Source organism: Cebus imitator, unplaced genomic scaffold (genome assembly GCF_001604975.1).
Source record: "Cebus imitator isolate Cc_AM_T3 unplaced genomic scaffold, Cebus_imitator-1.0 Scaffold755, whole genome shotgun sequence".
Lineage (NCBI taxonomy): Eukaryota > Metazoa > Chordata > Mammalia > Primates > Cebidae > Cebus > Cebus imitator.
This window is the reverse complement of record NW_016108070.1, coordinates 254,541-275,371: the sequence shown is the minus strand read 5'-3', so window position 1 is coordinate 275,371 and position 20,831 is coordinate 254,541. Positions and strand designations below refer to the sequence as shown.

Sequence of the window (20,831 nt, the reverse complement as noted above, 5' to 3'; positions counted from 1 at the left end):
AAAAAAAAAAAAAAAAAAAAAAAAAAATCTTTATATCTGAGCATACAGTATATAGTATTTTCCTGATGCTTCAGGGTCATCATTGTGATTACCAATTATTACAGAGAAGCTTGGAAATGTACAGGACCAACTGCTCCTTTACATCTCAACTTAGAGTAACTAAAAACAAAAACAATGACGACAACAACAACAAAACTGGGTTAGATTCATATCAATTACCTAAGAAAGAATATAACCACATTCTTATAACAGAAGGAAACATTAAGGAAGAACTCAATCCTTTACAGGTGAGATAAAAACTAAGACAGAGGGATGTCAACCAGTCAACGATTTCTAAAAGACTGAAATCACTAATCCTTTTTTTTTTTTTTTTTTTTGAGATTGAGTCTCACTTTGTCACTCAGGCTGGAGTGCAGCAGCTTGATCTTGGCTCACTGCAACCTCTCGCTCCCGGGTTCAAGTGATTCTTCTGCCTCAGCTTCCTGAATAGCTGGGACTACAGGCGCCCACCACCACGCCCAGCTAATTTATGTATTTTTAGTAGAAATGGGGTTTCACCATGTTGGCCAGGCTGGTCTCAAACTCCTGACCTCGTGATCCACCCACCTCAGCCTCCCAAAGTGCTGGGATTACAGGCGTGAGCCACCACACCTGGCCAATCCCTCTTTTTTTTTTTCTTTTTCGTTGATACCTAGTAAAATAAAACTAAACCTTGTTTTTTTCCCTTCACAAGAAACACCAATTACCATTACTTTTTACTCATCTAGAATACGGCATTAAAATATATTTTACTCCCACATACAGCATGTCAAGATTCTAAAAAATTAAAAGCCTTATTAAAGTATGTTTTTTACCAACCAAAGTTAAACAAAGTATTAAAAGTATGTTTTTTACCAACCAAAGATTAAACCATTAAAGATGCTATAACCAAATCTGCCTTCATGGTACAGTAATTGTTTAAAAAATATTTAATGAATTGATTACTAAATAAATCAAGTGTTACTTTTGGGACATTATAAAACTAAGATGATTAACTATTTCTTACTAATAGAAATTTCAGAGATCAAGATAGAATCACAGGTTTTTCATCAGGTCAGAAAATTTTTTTTTAGCACTCTACTTGGGAAAAGAGATTCTATTTAAGATGCTGCATTCTGACTGGGCGCAGTGGCTCATGCCTGTAATCCCAGCACTTTGGGAGGCTGAGACAGGGAGATCACAAGGTCAAAAAATAGAGATCATCCCAGCCAACATGGTGAAACCCCATCTCTACTAAATACAAAAAACTAGCTGGGCGTGGTGGTGCACACCTGTAGTCCCAGCTACTTGGGAGGCTGAGACATGTGACAAATCACTTTAGCCTGTTGGGGTGGAGGCTGCAAGGAGCCGAGATCGCACCACTGCACTCCAGCCTGGGTGACAGACTGAGACACTATCTCAAAAAAAAATTAATTCTCAACTACTATTTTGTTTTGCAACTCTTAAAGCATTTTAAAGCATTTCCATACAGTTTTCAGGTTTTAAATTTTTTTTCTTTTTTCTTTCTAATTCATCGTCAGCCAATTATTTCTGCTTTGCCAGGGTTTTTTTTTTTTTTTTTCCTCCATATGTGCTTTTTTCTCCTAATTTTCAGACTATGTTTCCTTATTTTTCTATATTTGTGATAGGAAAAAAACCAGAACATAAATGTATATAAATGCAATATAAACAGTCAACAACTGAAATGGCTAATAACAGATGATTTGTTGGAACAACCTAAAGAGCTACAAAATTGGCTGGGCGTGGCGGCTCACACCTATAATCCCAGCACTTTGGGAGGCTGAGGAGGGCGGATCACCTGAGCTCAGGAATTCGAGACCAGGCTGGCCAACATCGTGAAACTCTGTCTCTACTAAAAATACAAAAATTAACTGGGCATGGTGGCAAGAGTCTGCAACCCCAGCTACTAGGGAGGCTGAGGCAGGAGAATCGCTTGAATCTCGGAGGCAGAGGTTGAGTGAGCCGAGATCACACCACTGCACTCCAGCCTGGGTGACAAGAGCAAACTCAAAAACAAAACAAAACCTAAACAAAAGAGCTACAAAATCACCTCAAGTCACCAAGTTATCAATACTGGAAAACCTGATTTGGTAACATTCACTTTGATCAAACTGTTCTATTGAAAATCTTCCTTTCATTCAAATTTTGGCATGAAGGGCATATCTACATAGTAACCACTAACATTCACAAGGTATTTTCACTCACATTTCTTGTATGGTGGCTAAAAAACAAAGAGTAAAAACATTTTAATTTAGGAAGTTGGAAATATAAACCAAGGACACAGGCTGATCAGGAATTGGTAAAGAGGGGGTGGTGGTACAGAGATCTTCTTACTGTTTCTACCACTGGGCAAGGAAACCTGATAATTAACTGATCCTGTTCTCCAATACTAAGCAAGGACTGCCCTCTTAGCCCTATGAGGCCTCTAACTTCAACTGAAGTGCAGCCTGTGCCAAGTGAATAACTTGACTCCAAAGTATCATTCAGATGCCTAAGGTCATCTAAGGCAGAGGGATGCCAACCATTTCTAAAATTCATGCTTCCCATCATTGCCATCCTTGGCAACTGTCCAAAATACAGTCTCTACATCTATACTTCTAAATTTTTACCCATATATCTTTCCCTTATACCATTTCCTTCTCATTGTTCTCCCTCCATCCTTTTCATTGAGGACTTCAGAATCCTATTGTAAGATTTTGTTTTAATCTCTCCCAAAGCCCCTACACACACACACATACAGTCTGTTTTTTTTTTTTTTTTTTTTTTTGGCTGTTCCACAGACATAGCAGGGCTATCCCATAGGCAGAGTTGTCCAGAGTAGCCTCTCTCTGTTCTTTAGCTCTACACAGAATACTGTCTTCATCTCTCTAGTTTAATCAAATCTTGGGTCTCCTGAAGGACATCACTTCTCAGATTCTTTTTTCAAAGTGGATGGTGCTCATTTTTCCACATTCCACTAATCCCATCAGAGAAGGCTTCAGCATTCTCTTAGCTCCCCATTAGCACTTCCAACATCACACTACTAAGGAAAAAAAAAATGTCTCTTGAGATTCATGCCTTCTAGCGAGTTTATCCTTGTCCCTGCTATCTATTAAACTAGTCATGGTAAGCTCAAGTTTCTGGCCCACAAGTATTATCCACTCTAAGTTCCACCATTGTCAATGTCTATGTGATAACCTATCTAACACTTAAGAACTGGCCAGGTGTGGTAACTCATGCTTGTAATCCCAGCATTTTGGGGGGCCAAGGTGGGCATATCACTTGAGGTCAGGAGTTCAAGACCAGCCTGGCCAACATGGTGAAATACCATCTCTACTAAAAATACAAAACTTAGCCGGGCATGGCAGCAGATGCCTGTAATCTCAGCTACTTGGGATGCTGAAGCAGGAGAATGGCTCAAACCTGGGAGGCAGAGGTTGCACTTAGCTAAAATCTCACCACTGCACTCTAGCTGGGGCAACACAGTGAGACTCCATCTCAAAAAAAACAAAAACCAAAAAAAAAAAAACCAAACAGAACACAGGTATTAATAGATGTTTACAGACTTGAGTATACTTTCCAAAATACTTGAATAATGACACTAATTTAAGTAGCAATGACAATATATTTACAGTGTTTTATTCACTTATTCACAGTTTATCAAGTACTTTCACATACATGATCCCACATGATTCCCAGGGACATCCTGTGAGTTTGGTCAGGCAAGGTTTTTTTTTGTTTGTTTGTTTTGTTTTTGAGACAGAGTCTTGCTCTGTAACCCAGGATGGAGTGCAACGGCGAGATCTCAGCTCACTCCAATCTCTGCCTTCCAGGTTCGAGTGATTCTCCCTGCCTCAGCCTCCGAGTAGCTGGGATTACAGGTGCCTGCCACCACCCTCGGGTAATTTTTTTTTTTTTTTTTTTTAGACAGAGTCTTGCTCTGTGGCCAGGCTGAGTGTAGTGGTATGATGTCCACTCACTGCAAACTCTGCCTCCCAGGTTCAAGCGATTCCTCTGCCTCAGCCTCCCAGGAAGCTGGGACTATAGACACACACCACCATGCCCGGCTAATTTTTTGTATTTTAGTAGATTATGAGGTTCACCATGTTTCACCACATGAGGTTTCACCAGGGTGGTCTTGATCTCCTGACCTCAGGTGATCTGCTCGCCTCAGCCTCCCAAAGTGCTGGGATTATAGGCATGAGCCACTGCGCCTGGCCAACGCCTGGCTAATTCTTGCATTTTTAGTAGAGACAGGGTTTCACCACGTTGGCCAGGCTGGCCTCAAACACCTGACCTCAGGTGATCTGCTCACCTCAGCCTCCCAAAGTGCTGGGAGTACAGGATCAGTCAAGTTTTATCTCTATTTCACAAATGAGAGATAACAGGTTCAGAGACATTAAGTTGCTTCTCAAGGGGTTTGACTAGTAAAAAGCAGAATCATAGTTGAAATAGGAGTCTTCAGAATGCTGCTCCTATATCATCTATCTTTATACCAACACAGTGACAATTTTGACAAAAGGAGACATCAAAAGGCTGATCATGGCTGGGTGTGGTGGCTAACACCTGTAACCCTAGCACTTTGGCAGGCCAAGGCAGGACAATCACTGGAGCCCAGGAGTTTGAGACCAATCTGGCCAACATAGTGAGAATTCCATCTCCATAAAAACTAAACAAAATTAGCCAGGCATGGTGGTGTGTGCCTGTAGCCCCAGCTACTTAGGAGACTGAGATGGTGGATCGCTTGAGCCCAGGAGTTTGAGCCTGCAGTGAGCTTTGATCATGCCACTGCACTCCAGCCTGGGTGACACAGCAAGATCCTGTCCTGAGGTTTTAAAAAAGAAAAAAAGCTTCATCATGAAGAATGATATAACCATTTGCTTGCCAGGTGTAAAGTATGGATTAGGCACACGCTTTAGGGAAAGATTCAATAAATCCAACAGCATTGTCTTCAAAATTTCAAGGTATCCCTTGGGTCTCTTTTAATTTGTGCTAGTTCTTTAAATATACCTTTCCCTCAAAATTGGCTCCCCTTCCTGGCTTACTCCTTACCTGTTAAGGTATCACCATTCTCTACCACTCAAAATTTTGGTGTCATTGTTCTCTCTCTGAACTCTAAGTCCTATTGATTCTTCAAATTCTATTTTCCTAAATCTCCACTGTTGCAATACTAGTTCAAGTCCTTATTGTTTACTAGAAAAATCTAACTCTTCTTCCTCTTTGACTAAACAAAGTAGCTAAATTAAGCTACTCAAAAACTTGTAGTTTCTTAATGAATAAAGAAAAAGAAAACCTTGAATCTTATTTTCAAGGTTCTTCTCAATTTAACCATTCTCAGTCTTTTATGTATCATTCCAATCTTCGCATCTAACTACAATTGCCCAATTTAATCTATCCCTAAAGCAAAATTATTCTATTGTTTCCTTAAAAAAACTGTTGCTCACCTATTTCACTCTCATAGGAGTCACTCACTCAATATACCTACCTTCTAATATTAGTAGGAATTTGTGTCGTTCTAGTTTCTCATGCCTTGGTCATCCCTCACTTGGACTACTCCATTAATCTTCTAACTTGACAACCTGCTTTAAGCTTCTCCCCCTCCAATAATTTGTTGTACACAATATGACCAGAGTTAGCTATCAAAAACCAAGATACTGGGTCACTATTCTACTTTAAAACCTCTAATAACAGTAATGGTGATGGCCACCATCAGTTGAGTATTTTCCACAAAGTAGGCCAGGCACTGTGGTACCTACTTTATATGCACAGTCTCTATTAATTCTTCAAAACCCTGTAAAAAGATTTTATCTGTAATCCCAGCACTTTGGGAGGCCAAGGTGGGCAGATCATGAGGTCTGGAATTCAAGACCATACTGGCCAACATGGTGAAACTCTGCCTCTACTAAAAAATACAAAAATTAGCTAGGCATGACGGCTTGTGCCTTTAATCCTAGCTGCTTGGGAGGCTGAGGTAGGAGAACTGCTTGAATGGGGACCCAGGAGGCGGAGGTTGCAGTGAGCCGAGATCTTGCCACTGCATTATTCCAGCCTGGGCTACAGAGCGAGATTCCATCCTAAAAAAAAAAAAAAAAAAGATTTCATTAGCTCCTTTTACAAATAAGAAAATTAAGTCTTGGGGATGTTACGTTCTCCTCTTGTCCATGGTGAGAAGGTTTATTTATTTTTTCCTTTTTGAGATGGAGTTTCACTCTTGCTGCCCAGGCTAGAGTGCAATAGTGCAATCTCGACTCACTGCAACCTCTGCCTCCTGGATTCAAGTCATTCTCCTGCCTCAGCCTCCCGAGGAGCTGGGATTACAGGCATGTACCACCACAGCCAGCTAATTCTGAATTTTTAGTGGACATGAGGTTTCTCCATGTTGGTCATGCCTGTCTCGAACTCCCGATCTCAGGTGATCCAACCTCCTCGGCCTCCCAAAGGGCTGAGATTACAGGCTTGAGCCACCGAGCCCGGCATGAAAAGGTTAACTGGTAAAGCTAGGATTCAAACCCTCGCAGTCTGACTCCAGAGCTTGTGTTTTTAATCATCCAGGTACTATATACTGCTATACTGCTTAATAGCTTAAGTTTTAGCTCCTCAACTTATAGCACAAAAGATCCTTTCTAACTTCATTCCTGGCACTCCTTGCCAAGCACTTCACATACTTTTGCCATATATTTCATGCTTTTTTTCAAACTCCATGCCTTTCTGCTTCTGTTTTCCCTACTCTAGCCCCATTTTCTGTCTGTAGAAATTCTATTCATCCTTTAAGGACTACCTAGAAACATTATCCTCTCAGTAATGCTTTTCCTCAAAGATAGCTAATCCCTTCTTTATAGCTCCAGTAGCACTTTGTACCTAATTCAATATATTATTTATTTATTCTAGTGTCTCCTCCACTAGAATGCCGGCACTCCAAGAGAAACTATCTTACTTAATATACTGTTCACTTCTGTATCATCAGTGCCTAGCACAATGCCTAGTACAAAGCTAGTACTCAATAACTGTTGCACAAATAAATGGTCTCAATCCTCTACTTTAATCCTAATAATCCTTCAAGGCCCCTTTTCTTCTACACAAGTCCTTCCTAGACCATTCCAGTCCAGAGTCATCACTACCTCCTCTGAACTTAGACAACTTGCTGGCTCTTGCCAACTTACCTTGGCAATTATTAATTACATCTGTCCTTATGATATATAGTGTTAACTTTTCAAGAATATTTACTTATTCATGAACCGACTGTATTTTATATTTTACACTTTTGTTGCTTTCCTATAGTTTTGTGATATAACAGGCATTTAATAAATATTTGCTGGTCGGGTGCAGTGGCTCATGCCTGTAATCTCAGCACTCTGGGAGGCTGAGGTGGGTGGTTCACCTGAGGTCAGGAGTTCGAGACCAGCCTGACCAATATGGTAAAACCCCGTCTCTACTAAAAACACAAAAATTAGCTGGGCGTGGTGGTGGGCGCCTGTAGTCCCAGCTACTTGGGAGGCTGAGACAGGAGAATTGCTTGAACCTGGGAGGCATAGGTTGCAGTGAGCTGAGATCATGCCACTGCACTCCAGCCTGGGTGACAGAGCGAGACTCTGTCTCAATAAACAAATAAATATTTGCTATTTGATGACAGTGATGTTCAAAAATAAATTTTACATGCCATATACAGATGCCCAATTAGTTTCTGCTTATTTCATCTGTGTATAAAAAATTTTTATGGTGAAATGAAGTCATATGATTGGCACACTTTGTTTAATAAATCAAGGTTCTTTTTGCCAAACTTTTCCTTACAACTCTTGCCAATTCATTCAATAACTCTCGAACCTGAAGCTTTTGCCTCACTACTGAGCGACTGTATTTCCAACCTGGCATTTTCCTTTAAACATAACTTGTTACCATAGTGTTCCCTCTCCCTCTCCCTCTTCCCCCATCCCGTCACATACTCGCTCTTTTTTTCTCTCTCTCTGTTCCTTTGCTTTCACTAGGACACATGGTACTGAAGATTTATTTGATTTTTACTTTTTTGAGATGGAATGCTGCTCTGTCACCCAGGCTGGAGTGCAGTGGCACAATTTCAGCTCACTGCAGCCTCCACTTCCCAGGTTCAAGTGATTCTCCTGCTTCAGCCTCCTGAGTAGCTGAGATTACAGGCACATGGCACCACGCCCAGCTAATTTTTATATTTTTAGTAGAGATGGGGTTTCACCATGTTGGCCAGGCTGGTCTCTAATTCCTGACCTCAAGTGATTCTCCCACTTTGGCCTCCCAAAGTGCTGGGATTACAAGCATGAACCACTGCACCTGGCCTGAAGATTTATTTTGGTATGGTTAACAGTAATGGGAGTGGAAAGTAAAAGAAAAATGATTTCCAGGAGTTATCTTTTTACATAGATAAGTCCACAAAGTAGACTTTGTAAATAAAAATTAACATTCAAGCTGCTTTAAAATATAATGAAATACATCTAGCAAGAATCACTGAAGTAGCTATGTCACACCAAAGCTACGTTGGTTATCTGAAAATCTGTAATGAAAATAAGTAATCTGACCAGGTGTGGTGGCTCATGCCTGTAATCCCAGCAATTTGGGAGGCTGAGGCAGGTGGATCACCTGAGGTCAGGAGTTTGAGACCAGCCTGACCAAAATGGAGAAATCCCGTCTCTACTAAAAATAGAAAATTAGCTGGGCATGGTGGTATATGCCTGTAATCCCAGCTATTAGGGAGGCTGAGGCAGGAGAATCACTTGAACCTGGGAGGCAGAAGTTGCGGTGAGTCAAGATCGCACCATTGCACTAGAGCCTGGGCAAGAAGGGTGAAACTTTGACTCAAAAATAAATAAGTAATCCTCCTTAAAAAAAGGTACTGGAAAATACTTTTGCCAAATGACTTCAGATTTATTAGCAGGGCAACTGGCAACAGAATCTAAATGAATCCTAAGGTTGCCAATCAGAAATACTTTAGTTTAAAAAGAAAAAAAGTAAAACACATAAACTTCAGCATTTTGGTTCAATCTGAAAGTCTGATAATTTGAGGCTAATATAACACAGGAAATAAAACAATGTTAAGAAAATGAGTCACACTGTAGGTGCTAAAATGAACATATACTCAATATTGACAATGCTCTCTAAGTAAAAAGGTGAATTTTTCTATTAATACTAACAGGCTTGATAATCTCAAGAGACAATCCAGCTTTACAAATCCAGAACCTGGTATACAAAGCAAAAAGTACATTTTTTTAAGTATCTGGGAAAAAAAGGAGGTATCTGGTCAAGTAAACTTTGTGGGGAAGAGGAAAAGCAATATATATAAATTCAGGGTTTTGTGCTTTAATTATGTATACCTATGCTGATGTGGTAGAAAGACAGACAAGCAGATATGATTAAATGTTTTTCCTAATTTGTTTCCTTTTGTTTATTTCCAACATAGCTAAAGAATGCTTAACAGAATATAATTAAAAGGGTATATACCATGTCACTTAATCAGTTGAGTTACATCAACTTTTTCTTTTTTTTTTGAGATGGAATCTTGCTCTGTCACTCAGGCTGGTGTGCAGTGGTGTGATCTCGGCTCACTGCAACCTCCGCCTCCCAGGTTCAAGTGATTCTCCTGCCTCAGCCTCCTGAGTAGCTAGAATTACAGGCATGTGCCACCATGTCTGGCTAATTTTTGCATTTTTAGTAGAGATAAGGTGTCATCATGTTGGTCAGGCTGGTCTTGAACTCCTGAAATTGTGATCCACCCATCTCGGCCTCCCAAAGTGCTGGGATTACAGGAGTGAACCACCACGCCAGGCCACATCAACTTTCAAACAGAGGAAGAATTTTACCTGAGCCAGCAGCTGGAGCAGACTCAGAACTGAATTTAATCAACCAAAAAACCTAACCACCCATTATCAATTACATGGAATTACCTACCACCAATAATTTTAGTGAAAAGCTCATCACATTTAACATGAATCACCTATAGTATTGTGAGCTCTCAAATTTCACAAAAAGTGAATTTCAGGTATCTGATTTTAAACATGGAAAGACCTATACACACTTGAAAATCTACATGACCAAATGTAGGACTTATGACTAGAAGCACAGAGCATAAAATTTAGACACTTGAGGGGTACGAGACTAGGAGAGGGATAGCATTAGGAGAAATACCAAATGTAGATGACGGGGTGATGGATGCAGCCAACCACCATGGCGCGTGTATACCTATGTAACAAACCTGCATGTTCTACACATGTACCCCAGAACTTAAAGTACAATTTTAAAAAAAATTTCCACATAACAAGTTCCAGGGAGACAGGCCAGGAACAGTGGCTCACGCCTGTAATCCCAGCACTTTGGGAGGCCGAGGCAGGCTGACCACCTGAGGTCAGGAGTTCAAGACCAGCCTGGCTAACATGGTGATACCCCATTTCTACTAAAAATACAAACAATCAGCTGGGTGTGGTGGCGCATGCCTGTAATTGCAGCTACTCAGGAGGCTGAGGCAGTAGACTTGCTTGAACCCAGAAGACGGAGGTTGCAATGAGCCCAGATCATGCCACTGCACTCCAGCTTGGGCAACAAGAGCGAAACTCCATCTCAAAAAAAAAAAAAAAAAAAGTTGTTGTTCCAGGGAGAAAGACTACTTGCATTCAATGCCAACATATGGTCTCCATAATATCATTACTATGAAAATGTATGGATACAAAACTACCAGCACATTCTGGACTTAAAAGAAATTTAAATTTTAATAAGTTAAACTTAAGCTGAACTCAGACATCTTTTATCTTCAGGCAACCAGTATTCTCTAACATGGGGTATCACATTATAGTATAATTGCTGAATAAAAGGCAAGGAAGAATCCTGAAGATGAAATTTAAAAGTGGATTCCTGGATCTGTATGAAAGGTAAATTTTCCAGTAAATGCAGGACACTCCATGAGCAATGCAAACTAGTCTGTTACACATCATTTTTAAACATAGGATCTATATAGGTATTCCAACTGGTTAACAAATTCCCTAAAGAAATGAAAGTGGTCTCTATGAAGAGGGCACAATGAAGCACAAGAGATATGATAACCCTGAGCTTTATTTAACTATAATTTTCTATATTAACAAGCTCCTTTCCTATTTATCTAATTCAAATGGCTTTTATTCCACACCAATAATCTGCAAATATGACTGCCTTGGACTCAAAACTCACCCCTAAGGAAACTGCCTTATGTTTGGAATCTTATTTTTACTGCATTAAAGCAGTACAGAAAAAACATTACCATATATATGACGAGGAATAAGAAGATTCATAAGCATAAGGATAGCATAAACTCATTGTTCAGGAATGTGATTGGTTATCCCATCTAACAGTCTAGTGAAAAGTACCCAGAGAAATGAACACACAACACAGAACTATAGTCAGAAAATGAAGAGGTAGCCAATGTCCCCGTTCCCACCCCCATAAAGCTCCAGGATTTCTTGATAGAATGAGTGCCTGCATTACTATTTTTTCAATTTTATTTTTAAGATTTATCCGTATAAGAATTCCATAAACCGTTTATGCAGTTCATTCCAATGCCTGGCCCAAATGGATATACTACTAACTTTAAAAACAATTTATTTAAGCCTAGATGCTAAGCAGTGTTTTTGTTTTTTTTTGTTGTTGTTGTTTGTTTGTTTGTTTGTTTTTTGAGACAGGGTCTGGCTCTGTCGCCCAGTGTTACAGTCTCGCCTCACTGCAACGTCCGCCTCTCAGGCTCAAGAGATTCTCGTGCCTCAGCCTCCGGCGCAGCTGCGACTACAGGGGCGTGCCACCATGCCCAGCTAATTTTTATTTTTTGTATTTTTGGTAGAGACAAGGTTTCGCCATGTTGCCCAAGCTGGTCTCCAACTCCTGAGCTCAAACGATTACCTGCCTTGGCCTCTCAAAGTGCTGGGTTAACAGGTGTGAGCCACCACGCCGGGCCAAATTAGTATTATTCTTTTAAGAACCAAAGAAGGCTCTGGCTTAAAATTTATTAAAAAAAAAGTTTTCTTGTTTTTAAATATTTTAATGAAAACATGAGTCAGATTTCAAAAAGTAGGCTAACAGTGTTTAAATACTGTGCCAGAGTATTTGAGAAGCTGAATGAAAATAAAAGTACCTATATTTTAAAAATAAATACAATACAAATAAGGAAAAGTTTATTCTACGATTTCAAATATCAATCAAGCTACATCGTAAAGAGAATCATTTCAATTGTTTTTCACCTCCATAGCAAATGTTTGAGGTTGGTAGGCTCTCCTAGGGAGCTTGGAATCCTAAGCAACTCTCAACTAGACCTTAATTTCTCTATTTTAAATTAATCTGCTGTTGTGGGTAAACAACCATAAATTCTGTCCTGAGAAACATTTAACTTTTTCGTTTAGGTTGAGTGTGTGGGTGTGTGTTGTAGGGGAGGGGTAACCCCTTTTGACCAAAGGGTTGATGGTTTTCTAAGTAAATATTTCATAGCCACAAGGTTTTTTTTTTTTCATTTATGCTGCTTTTTCTCCCTTTCTGCACTATAAAGGCTGGCCTCCCAATTCCTACCCCGACCTTTTACCGTGGTCCAATCCCACAAGATTCCCCGAATTTCTGCGCTGGGTGGCACCTGACGGCCAAAAGTGAATCCCTGCGGCTGGCGCTACCTAGGCGCGGATAGGGCGGACTTCTGTCACCGGGGAGCAGGCGTGGGCCAAAGCCGAGGTGATTTCTGACTGCTCACTGGCGAGCCTCGCGCGGCGGAAGGTCTCCGAGCCCCTCTGTTCGCCCCGGCAAGCCAGAAGTGCAGCTGTCGCGGGGCAGGAAGCTAATCGCGGCCCCTGCGCCGCTTTGACAGGCCGAGTGGGGAGAAAAGGGTCTCATGAGCTGCAGCTAGCAGCCTCACCCCTTGGACTAGGATGCCACGGGAGCAAAACCTCCGCCCCGGCCTGAAAGCAAGCGGGAGACCGCGGAGCCACTGCCACCGACTCAGCCCTGCCCAGCAGGGGCCCGCCCAGGGGCCACTCCCCAAGGGAGGCAGCCAGTCACTCGCCCGCCCTTCCGGGCCCACTCCCGAGGGGACGGTCTCCCGCCCGCCCTCACACACAGCTAGCTCCTCAGGCCAGGCCTCCAGGGCTTCGTCCACCTCTCACCTTTGACGACGCGGTCAGCCCCAGGAGGGGGCGGCGGGGGCGGGGGCGGGGGCGGTGCAGCCCTGGCCGGCTCCGGGGCGGCCATGCTGGGCCCGGGGCTCGGCTAGGCTCTGGGCCGGGCGGGGTTGGGGGCGGGGGCGGCGGCTACCAGAGCCAAGCGGCAGCGCCGCCGGGGAACATGGCGGACCCTCTTTCCCTACAGAGGGGCTAAGACCGGCATGCACTGCGCGTGCGGGGGTGGGGGCGGGGTAGGCTCTAGGGACTCGGGCAAAATTACTGAGGCTAGGAGATAAACCGGACGAGGCCAAGGGATCAGGTTAAAATTCTTTGCATGCAGAAACAAGAATGGGGCAAATCTGTAGCTAGGTGTGAAGAACGACTGCGAGGAAACACACCGCTCTCATGGCAATCCCAGTAAACTGAGAAAACGTGATTAAACCTCAGGATCTCCTACTAATAGAGACACAAATGTATAACGATTTAGCTACCAGATATGAGTATTAAAAGGTTGGCAGGGCACTAGAGAATAGAGGAAGCATTATAGGTTCTAGAGCGGAGAAGGGATCATCCAAAATGGAGTTTGAAAGAGAATTCTGGCCTTTGTTTAGAGTCTGGAATTGTCAAGAGTCAAAGCACAGAATAAGAATGCAGCTGGAGCAGTTAAGGTTTTGTCAAAACAGGTAAGGGGAAGAAAGGGAATAAAACCAAGAGATGTGCAAAGAATTGAAAGAATTCACCTGAAAACGACACAGCCTCCTCCTGGAAGGCAAAGTGGTAAATACGGAATTGGAAATTAAATCCTTATTTCTGTGCATGCACAGAATCAGGGCCCAGGTGATTTATGGAAACTTTATAGTGACAAAGGTGACTGACATTCATGAGAAGGGGGGTAGAGGGACAAGAACTGACTGTTCATCAAAAATTATTAGATGAAGTGTGTCCATGACACCAGGAGATATGTTGAATCATGGACAGGGACCAGCATATCCACTAAGCTCTACGTACCTTGATGGTGCAGGATCCAGGTGGGATGGAATAAGAAATTCCTGCCCATCCTCCTGCTTAATAATACATGTGCTCGAGATCTGTTCATAATGGATGGTGATAAGTAAACAGTAGTCCAAAGGTCTCAAAGAGTACCTTTCTACCTCTTCTTTGTGTCCATTTCAATCCTGAGACCCAAGGTAAAAGAGGAAGGGAAAGGCCAACAATGGGTATTTTCCAAAAAGGGAGCCCACAAGCTATTTTTTAGAGGGAAGAGTCTCTTGGGAGTGAGGCATGGGTGAAAGTTGATCTTTCTGGCATGGAAGGGCCATAACACCACAGGGGAAAGGAAAAGAGGGCCCCATGGAAGGAGAGCAAGGAAGGGATAGAAGGCACATCACAAACTTGTAAGATAGAGGGAAGACACCCACAATACATGGATTAGGAGTAACTTTGTCAGAGCTTGAATCCCCAGAAAATCTCCCTAAGGAGGGGAAGAAGGAAGGAAGTGTATAATGTACTGAGTACTGAATGCTCTGTCAGGAAAGGGATGGGAAACATCCTAGCAGCAATAGTAACAAGGCAAGGCACCCTATTTTAGGGCCCATTGATTCCCACCTTGATTGTAATATCCTTCAACTCCTCTCTGGCTCCTCACTTCCACTCAGTCAAAAGCCACCTCATATATTTGTCCAGACCTCCCCACCCCAATACAAAAAAGCAAGAGCATACAAAGGGAAGAATGACAAGAAATTAAATAGAACTATCTTATAGATTTATTAATGAAAAATACTTTACAAAAACAGTATGTTTGGCCTAAAATAGTTCAGCTGACTCTGAGGGTTTACAACAGTGACTGAGCAAGTGGCAGTAATGGCTGTGCTGCTGAGGACAGAAGACTGTGTTAGTGTGCCTGACTCCCATCTGTTCAAAAGGGTGAATGTTATGTTGGCAGCTCCGCGTTCTAGGCCTAAGGTTTGGAGGGCACACTTAATGCTGATGGGCCATAATACCTGGGCAGGGGGGATGCCCTGATGATGCAATCAGAACTATGACCACGGGCTACATCTCTCTCCAAGGATGAGAGATAGGGAAGACAAAGGGTCAGGTAATAGGGATAGGTGGATAAAACAAAGAGTAGAAGTTGGGAATATAGTAGGGAACAGAAGACGAGGGCTCAGGTGGAGGTGGGGACATAAAGCATCCAGGAATAAAATGTGACCTTAAGATCCTAAGGAATGGCTAGTATCCAGAGTAATACCATGGATTCATTTTTAAAGTGGCTCAGATAAAATGTTTAAACAGCAGCTGCTTCCTTTTGCTAGGGGGAATGGAAGTTGGAATTTCAAATATCCCCTCCCAAAGAATCCGGTCTTTTTAGAGGTTCCTGACACCCCTAGGAGAACCCACCAATTCTATGTTGAGATGAGAATAGCACAACCATGGCAGTGATGCAGGGTACCAGCACTGCCACACTACAGTTTTACAGAGAAAGGTGTAGCTCCAGGAAAAGAAAGGGTGACCTTTACCATCGGCTGTGCTGCAGGACTCTAGCCCTGAGCTGCTCTCTTCCAGGCCCATCTGGTAGAATAAACAGAAACCCCTCTCCCACTGTCCTCCTGTGTCCAGACTGGGAGGCATAACTGCTTTGCCTCCAGTCATCATCTGGGGGCATATCTACTCTTCGAGGACCAGGGGTTCGGGACCCTGGAACAGGATCTGAATTCCAAGCTGACCTTAGGGGTACATGGGGACTGCTGGATGGTGGGTACACAGGATGAACAATGGGAGAGTGGGAGGGTGAATGGAAAACATCCCCCCAGGACTGAGCGTGAGGAACCTGAAGGCCCTTGCTTCTTTCTGGTAATGTGGCAGTGTAGGTTAGCGGAGGATTGCATCCTGGAGTAGTCAGGAATCTGGTCCCAATATGCTGGTTGGTCTCTGACCAGGGTGCCCAGGAGGTGTCTGTTCTGGAACGATGTGGGAGGCTCTGGTAGTTCAAAGTCCTTCCTGTGTACTTGATCCCTTGGGAAGTTTCACCCCTGTTACACATAGCCAGAAACTGCTGGACACTCCTCGAAGTTCCTGGGGAAAGAAAAGAAACCCAAAGACTCAGCATCTTCAAAAAACCATTGTCTTTCCCAGAGAGCCATGCCTAGCTGTTCAGCCCAATTCCTCACTCCTCCAAGAGCATACACACAAGGGAAAGAAAGAACCTAACTGCTTTTGATTCTATTTTTTAAAATTCTTAATATTCATCAAAATCAAATCTCATACCTCCAACCTGGGCAAATGAAACAGTCTCATGGATGTTGCCATACCTCTACCTCCCTCCACTATAATCTGTCATCCAGCACATACACACATATAAAAGAAGGGCCGTATACTCCCTTTGTGATGACTATACTTTTAGAGCCACCATACCAAAACCTCACTCAGCCTTTCTTTTTTTAAAAAATAGAGATGGGATCTCACTATGTTGCCCCAGCTGGTCTGGAACTCCTGGGCTCAAGCAGTCCTCCCACTTTGGCCTCCCAATGTGCTGAGATTACAGGTGTGAGACTCTGTGCCTTTTTTTCCCAACCTTTCTTAAAATGTTATCTTGAACAAAAACAAAAACAAACAAAAAATTCCAGCACTCTGGGCGGCTGAGGCGGGTGGATCACGAGGTCAAGAGATCGAGACCATGCTGGCCAACATGGTGAAACCTCGTCTCTACTAAAAATGCAAAAATTCAGCTGGGCATGGTGGCGTGTGCCTGTAATCCCAGCTACTCAGGAGGCTGAGGCAGGAGAATTGCCTGAACCCAGGAGGTGGAGGTTGCGATGAGCCGAGATCGTGCCAATGCACTCCAGCCTGGGTAATAAGAGCGAAACTCCGTCTCAAAAAAAAAAAAAAAAAAGAAAGAAAGCCAGAATGATGCTGCCCACCTTCTCCACAATTGTCTGGGTCTGTACACACAGTGTGGGTAACTCATGTAAAGTGTCTTTCCAGTTCTCCCACTCATTCCCTGTCCTCCTAGACCATCCCTCAGCTGAAACTCAGAGGATAGAAGGAGAGAAAACTAGCTGATAAAGATTACCATTTCTGTTCTGGAAGTGTCTCAAAGACTGGATATTAACTCCCCTTTGTGAGTTAAAAGGGGAGTTAACTGTTCTGTCATGACTGAAGGAGTTCATTCTCATAAGTAGACAGACTCCAGGGGTGGTGGTCTAGACTCTTGGTCTAAGAACCATGGTGCCCAACAAATGATTTAATTATCTAGATCAAAGCACAACTTTGAAGCAGTAATTCATATCCTCATACCCCTCCACCTTGGGATATAACCCCTCCCTGTAGGTATACTGATTTGACCCTTAGAGGCCCTTGAAAAGGTACCAAATTCTGGCACATAATAATAGATTTGGGGGAGTTACCTGGGAGTCTATGGGGCTCCCCTGCCACGCTGGGCATCAGGACATCTGGGGACAGGAACTGTGGTTGGGGGGGGTAGAGTTGGGGACCGAGGAGAAACACAGAAGGGTCATGGATGACAGGGAGGGAAGAGGAGCTGGAACAACGGTGCCCGGTTTCCAAAGGCTTCCTCACGTTTGATGAATCCTTATAATGAGACAAGACAAAAAAACATAGAGATGAGGATTAACACAAAGCAGGATGTAGTTGGGTAAACACAGTGAGGCAAGCAAAGGGAAATGGAGGGAACCAGAGAACAAACATACCTTGTTCTGGAGAGGGACCCGATTTACTCAGTCACTTTCCCTTGTCAGCCCTTTAAGAAACTGCAAACTTCAGATCCTCATCCCTTACCCAGTCTTCCTCATATCCCTCACCTTCCCAACCCTAACATTCAGGTCTTTAGCAAACTCCTTAATGCTAACAGTAGAATTAGAGAGATTGAGATAGAAATTTAAAAATAAAAATGAAATGAGAGAAATTCAAAAGCCTGAATGAGAAAAAAAAAATCCTATACTTATTCTAAGCATTGAGAATAAAACTATGTATGTTTAAATGTAGACTCAAGAATTCTACCCCATCTTCTCTCCTGTCACTGCTACACATTCCACAGCTTTCTCTTTTGCCTGTCAAGTTTGTATTTGCTGATGCTGATGTCCTGCTTTACTCCCTATTAGTTATCTACTTTTATGGTAAATACCCAGAAATATTCCCTTTTAACATCTGAAACACTAACATATCCAAAATTGAACCAAAATCCTTCCAAACTCCTCCTCCTGGCACCTCATTTTCACAAATCACCCATATTCAAACATTGGCAATGACCTTGATTTCCCACTTCCCATCCACAATTCCACTAGTTGCCAAGGGCTGTCATTTCTACCTATAGGTTTTATATTTAAACTCACCTGGACTACTGCAACAGCCTTCAATCTGCTCTTCCTATCTCCAATCCACTCCTCCTTACCATGGTCTACAAGGTCCTATGTGATATGGCCCTGCTGCTCCTCACTTTATTTCCTATCATTCCTGTAGCTTTTATACTCTAACTTTAATGTTCCTCAAACACACCAAGCTCATTGCTACCTCAGAACCTTTATACTTACTGTCTCTGTTACCAAGAATATTCTTCTGATGGCTCACACCTTCACATCACTGAGATCTCTGATGAAATGTTATTTCCTTAGAGCTGATTTCCCTCACTACCCTACTATCAGGAATAGCCCTCAAAAAAACCACTATTACCTCTTTACTCCTTATTCTCTTGCCTTATTTTATTCTTCTTTATCATACTTATCATTGTCTGGCATTAAATCATTTATTTGTTTATTATCTTTCTCCCGATTTCTTTTTACTTCTGTATCCCCAGCACCTTGAACAGTACCTAGAACAGTGTGGGGACTTAGTAAATAACACATTAAATAAAATAATCTCTATGCCAATATGTCTAATTTCCTTTATGAGACTGAAAGCTACTCAAGGGCAGAATTTGTGTTGTTTCATCAGTGTATGCTCACAGCACCTACCACAAGATGGCACAAGATAGGCATTTATCATACCACATAAGGACCAGGTGCCAGTTCTCTCAGCATGTGACATAGCTAATCATTCCTTTCTTCTTTAAACATTCTCCCATTGGTGCCTATGGTACCACACATCCCTGGTTTCCCTTCAATCTCTCTAGTCTTTTTTTCCCAGTCTCCTTTTAGGGTTCTTCAGAAGAACTACCTTAAATCTGATGCTGTTTAGGGATATGTCCTGGCTCCTCTTTCTGCAATAGTCTTTTCCTCTTTTCAATGGCTATGATTTCCAAATTTTCAATTTCTAGCTTATATGTCTCATTCCAAAGGCCTGCCAGATATCTCCACTCAAGCTTAATATATGCAAAACCAAATGCATATCTTCCATCAAATATATCATTATCTACCCATAACACTTGGGTATCATCCTTGATTCCCCTTCCCAATATCCAGGCAGGCACCAACTCCCACTGATGTTTTACTTCCTAACCGGGTCTCAAGTACATCAGCTTCTCTCTATCCTTTCAAATTACTTATGGTGATACACAGGGTTCTCTGTGGTCCATGATCTGACCCTTGTTTATATTCTTTGCAGCCTCTCTTGTTAACACTCTCCATCATCTCCCCTCACCAGACTTTCTAATCCTGCCACACTAAATAAGCTTCTTTTAATTCAGTTAATTTTTGCTCAGTTCTCTTTTACCTACTATATTCTTTTTGCTTCTTCCAGGAAGCCTTCCATGATACCTCAAGCTTGGTTTAAATGTCCCTTCTATTATGTTCCCATAGGATCAAATCCTTAATACATTATAATTGTTTATTTATCTGTCCCTCATTGTAGACTGTAAGCTCCATAAAGCAGGGACTATATCTAACTCACCACTGTATCTCCAGCACCTAGCACAATACCTAAAACATCCACTCAGTAAGCACTTATTTGTTTATTTTTGTGCTAGGAATCTTGTGACAGAATCAATAAGCATTTATTTAAAAGAATGAATCAATGGCATTAAACTTGTACAGTATGTTGGATAAAAAAGAAAACAGGAATAAAGAAAAAAGTTTTTAAAAATAAAATAAAAAGAATGAATCAATAAATGATACAGAAGTCAGAAGAAAAGAAGTAATTCTCCTAGGAAAATAACAATTTGCCATTAAATGCACTGAAAGTATATGAGAACAGGCCGGCGCAGTGGCTCATGTCTATAATCTCAGCACTTTGGGAGGCCAAGGCAGGTGGATCACCTGAGGTCAGGAGTTCAAGACCAACCTGACCAACATGGAGAAACCCCATCTCTACTAAAAATACAAAATTAGCTGGGCGTGCTGGTGCATGCCTGTAATCCCAGCTACTCGGGCGTGCTGGTGCATGCCTGTACTCCCAGCTACTCGGGAGGCTGAGGCAAGAGAATCACTTGAACCTAGGAGGCGGAGGTTGTGCTGAGCTGAGATCACACCATTGCATTCCAGCCTGGGCAACAAGAACGAAACTCCATCTCAAAGAAAAAAAAAGAAAGTACAGGTGAACAAATGGTAGGCAGTAAAGTACACCTTTTCCAAAAAAGAATGGCAGCCTGTTCAGAATTGTTTAGGAATTTATGAACAATAAATTGAATAAATCTTATTATAAATTCAGCTTTTTTTTTTTTTTTTAAGACAGTCTCCCTTTGCCACCTAGGCTGGAGTGCAATGGCTCAATCTTGGCTCATTGCAACCTCTGCCTCTCGGGTTC

The 20,831-nt window shown here is 42.2% G+C and overlaps 2 protein-coding genes across 5 annotated transcripts in view; both read right to left on the bottom strand.

Moving 5' to 3' along the window:
- The window catches only part of PPP3CB (protein phosphatase 3 catalytic subunit beta), a 58,101-nt gene extending 44,739 nt beyond the window's left edge, over positions 1–13,362 (bottom strand). For 2 of the 4 annotated variants that reach the window (XM_017519528.1, XM_017519530.1), the window contains exon 1: positions 13,143–13,362. In XM_017519528.1, the coding sequence (XP_017375017.1) occupies positions 13,143–13,227 (85 nt within the window). In that variant the 5' untranslated portion in view covers positions 13,228–13,362. The remainder of the gene's footprint in view (positions 1–13,142) is intronic. The other 2 variants (XM_017519525.1, XM_017519526.1) reach the window with 1 other exon arrangement.
- Positions 13,363–14,879: 1,517 nt separating this feature from the next.
- The window catches only part of USP54 (ubiquitin specific peptidase 54), a 39,753-nt gene continuing 33,801 nt past the window's right edge, over positions 14,880–20,831 (bottom strand). The window contains exons 13-14 of the mRNA XM_017519516.2: positions 17,543–17,726; positions 14,880–16,211 (exon numbers count right to left, since the gene is read on the bottom strand). Of these exons, the coding sequence (XP_017375005.1) occupies positions 15,652–16,211; positions 17,543–17,726 (744 nt within the window). The 3' untranslated portion in view covers positions 14,880–15,651. The remainder of the gene's footprint in view (positions 16,212–17,542; positions 17,727–20,831) is intronic.